This window comes from Histoplasma capsulatum, genomic scaffold, assembly GCF_000149585.1.
Source record: "Histoplasma capsulatum NAm1 scaffold_2 genomic scaffold, whole genome shotgun sequence".
NCBI lineage: Eukaryota > Fungi > Ascomycota > Eurotiomycetes > Onygenales > Ajellomycetaceae > Histoplasma > Histoplasma mississippiense.
In genome coordinates this window covers 3,595,706-3,598,990 of record NW_001813981.1, presented here as the reverse complement: position 1 = coordinate 3,598,990, position 3,285 = coordinate 3,595,706, and the positions used below count along the sequence as shown (strand labels likewise).

Sequence of the window (3,285 nt, the reverse complement as noted above, 5' to 3'; positions counted from 1 at the left end):
CATATAAAAATTTTGCAGATGTGTTTGGATGAAAAAGCAGCTGAAAAGCTTCCCCTCAACTGAGAATGTGGTATAGGATCATATGAATGGAGCTCATCAAGGAAAAATAATAAGAACTCACAATCACTCTGAGACTCTCTTTACAGCATATCATGTGATGAGCTCCTTATCTTATAAAAAAAAATTTAATGAATTATTAGCCACCGGGGGCGCACTTTTCAAAACAGTTTCGGTGTATTCTTCAAAACTCTACTTTACAAGAAAAGAATGAACTTGTAGCTATTGATGAATGTCATCTTATCATGACTTTATCTGAGTTAACAACTCCTCTGCTGCAGTATCTGTATTAAAGAAATCTGAAGAAGGTCTACAATTCTGTGTAGATTACTGAGAACTCAACTGAATCACATGAAAAAACTGATACCCTCTCCTACTCATCAATGAAACATTTGAATGAATAGAAAAAGCAAAACGATTTATGAAGCTTGATATATCAGCAGCCTTCTACAAGATAAGAATCAATGAAGGCAACAAGTGGTTAATAGCATTTCACATGTGGTATGATTTATTTGAATGGACAGTGACCCCCTTTGGGCTGGTGAATGTCTCAAATACATTTCAGAAATATATCAATTGAGCTCTATGAAATATGCTTCAGGAGATTGCATCAGCATATATGGATGATATTTTAATCTTCACAGATGGCTCACTCACTGAGTATCACAAGCATGTATGACAAATGCTTACCCGCTTATGCAAAGCCGAATTATAGATGGACATTGATAAATGTGATTTTGAGACTAAGTCTACAACTTATCTGAGATTTATCATTGAAGTTGAAAGAGGTGTATGCATGGATTCTAAGAAGATGGAAGCAATTCTCAACTGAGAGGCATTGATCTCAGTAAAAGAGACTAGAAGCTTTCTAGAGTTTGCCAACTTTTACTGAAGGTTCATCAAGAACTTTTCAGATATTGTACAATCACTGACAGATCTGATCTGAAAGAACACTGGATTTCAATGAATTGATGAAGCAGACACAATGTTTGAAAAGCTGAAGTATATATTCACAAGCACTCTGATGCTGCAATCATTCAACTCAGACAAGCATACAATTCTTGAAACAGACTCCTCTCTGACTATATGATTGAGAGAGTGATGATGCAATATGATAATGAAGGCATTCTACAACCTCGCACATTCACTTCAAAGAAAATATCTTCCACTGAATGTAACTATGAAATCTATGATAAGGAACTCTTGACTATCATACAATGCTTAGAAGAATGGGAGTCAGAGCTCATGTGAGTATTGAAAAGTTTGAAGTCATCACTGATCACAAGAATTTAGAATACTTCACAATCACACTTGTAAATTTACTGAGAGGCATATGCATTGACCATTATTTCTTAGCTGATTCTCATTCATAATTTGTTACTGATCAGTAGCAGAAAACATCTTCACAGACATCTTGTTCTGCTGAGAACAAAATATGCTGTTCAATGATCTGAATGACAGATGAAAACACAACACTGAGAGCATTAGTTAATCAACTCTGCTATTATAGAAAGTCTCACACAATCAGATGAACCCCACATACATGTTAATCAATCTCATACTCAATATCTCTTGCTTGAAGAACAAACAATGGAGGCAAGCAGCAGAGACAGACAAACCCTGGCAACAAGCTGCTGAAATCATACAAAACAGAGCATTTCAATTCCCCGCAGATGTATACTCAAGAATGAACATCTCAGTATATTTGATCAGAACCTCTATAAACATGAATCATACAGAAGATTCACAACTCATCAATGACTGAGTATTCAAGCTGTAAAATTATGTACAGCATGGTAGTCTGAGACTTCTGCTGATCAGACATATTAAAGAATTTACACTGATTTGTATGCAATTGCAATCACTGTGGCTCAGTAATAGCATAGCATGAACGATGAAAAGAAATGCTGAAACCCCTGCCTGTCTCTTAACAAATCTGATGTGATATAGCAATTAACTTTGCAATTTCTCTACTCAAAAATGAAGATTCTATGAACATTCTAATCATTGTTGACTGACTTAGCAAGAATGTAATACTGCAGCTCTGTGATAAGATAGATGCTGAAGTAGTTGCAGATGCTTTTGTCAGAAACCCATTCTATCATATACACAATCTACCTTCATTCATTGTATCAGATAGAAACAGTCAATTTATCAGCACATTCTGAATCTGCATGTCAGCTGCTAAGAATTGAATGAAAATTGTCAACAATGTACCACTCAGAGATTGATGAAGTTATATAGAGAATGATACAAACAATAAAAAACATTCTCTGTAAATTCTGCAACTACACACAAGACAATTGAAGCCACCTGCTGCCACATACTGAGATTGTGATTAACTGAGATTCTGTCATAACAGACATAAACCCATTCTTTCTTCTGCACAGATACAATTTAGAAGTTTTGAACTTCTCTGAAAATCTTTGAAAAACCACATACACTCACTCACAGTTCCATACAAGCAGCAAAAAAATTACAGCTTTCTGATCAACTGAGAGAGGTATCCCTCTCTGCTCACTATAAAGCCTTCCAGGCACGGCAGCGGCGGTCCCCTCAGGGAACCACACTATAGCCCCACCATGAATGGCCATACGTCGGGCCAGAAGTGGATGCGCAGCTCAGAAAAATCCTTTGCAATGAGCTGAGTCTTCTCAAGAGTTGCCACCTGGATTCTGTTTTCTCTCTCTGTGTACATAGAAATCTCTCCAGCGTAGCACGTCTCCATGCCCTTCGGGAGGCTTCTGAAACACGGGCGCTGCCCGTGTTTTCTCCGGGACGTTAAACCTATACATACATACATACATACATACAAGCAGCAAAGAACATTGTGAGCAAGTTTAAGAAAGCTCACAAATGAACAGAGGCTTTCATGATCAGTATTCAGCAAGATTATGAAAATTAAATGAATATCAGAAGAAGTTCTGTGATCTGATATTATGTAGAAAATAAAATCTGACTAAATTTCAAGAACATAAGAATGATGCTTTTTGTGTACATTAAATTATCATCACATCAAATAAACTGTGACAGAGGTTTTAAGCACACATGATTATCAACTCAACACCCCACCTGACATCCACAACATTTTTCATACAAACCTGCTCCGACTCATGGCTGAGGATCCATTCCCCTCACAAAGAACCTCCGACTGGCAGCCACCTGTCATCATAGAAGATAATGAACTTGAATGAGAGATTAAAGCAATTTCTGATGATAGAACCAACC

The 3,285-nt window shown here is 36.9% G+C and overlaps 1 protein-coding gene across 1 annotated transcript; it reads right to left on the bottom strand.

Moving 5' to 3' along the window:
* Positions 1 to 2,057: 2,057 nt before the first annotated feature.
* On the bottom strand, positions 2,058 to 2,886 carry HCAG_03121 (predicted protein; the record flags this gene model as incomplete). The annotated part of the gene is made up of 4 exons (XM_001542900.1): positions 2,058 to 2,101; positions 2,385 to 2,439; positions 2,654 to 2,801; positions 2,867 to 2,886. The coding sequence occupies 4 exons, from the start codon at positions 2,884 to 2,886 to the stop codon at positions 2,058 to 2,060; spliced, it is 267 nt and encodes an 88-aa protein (XP_001542950.1).
* Positions 2,887 to 3,285: the final 399 nt, after the last annotated feature.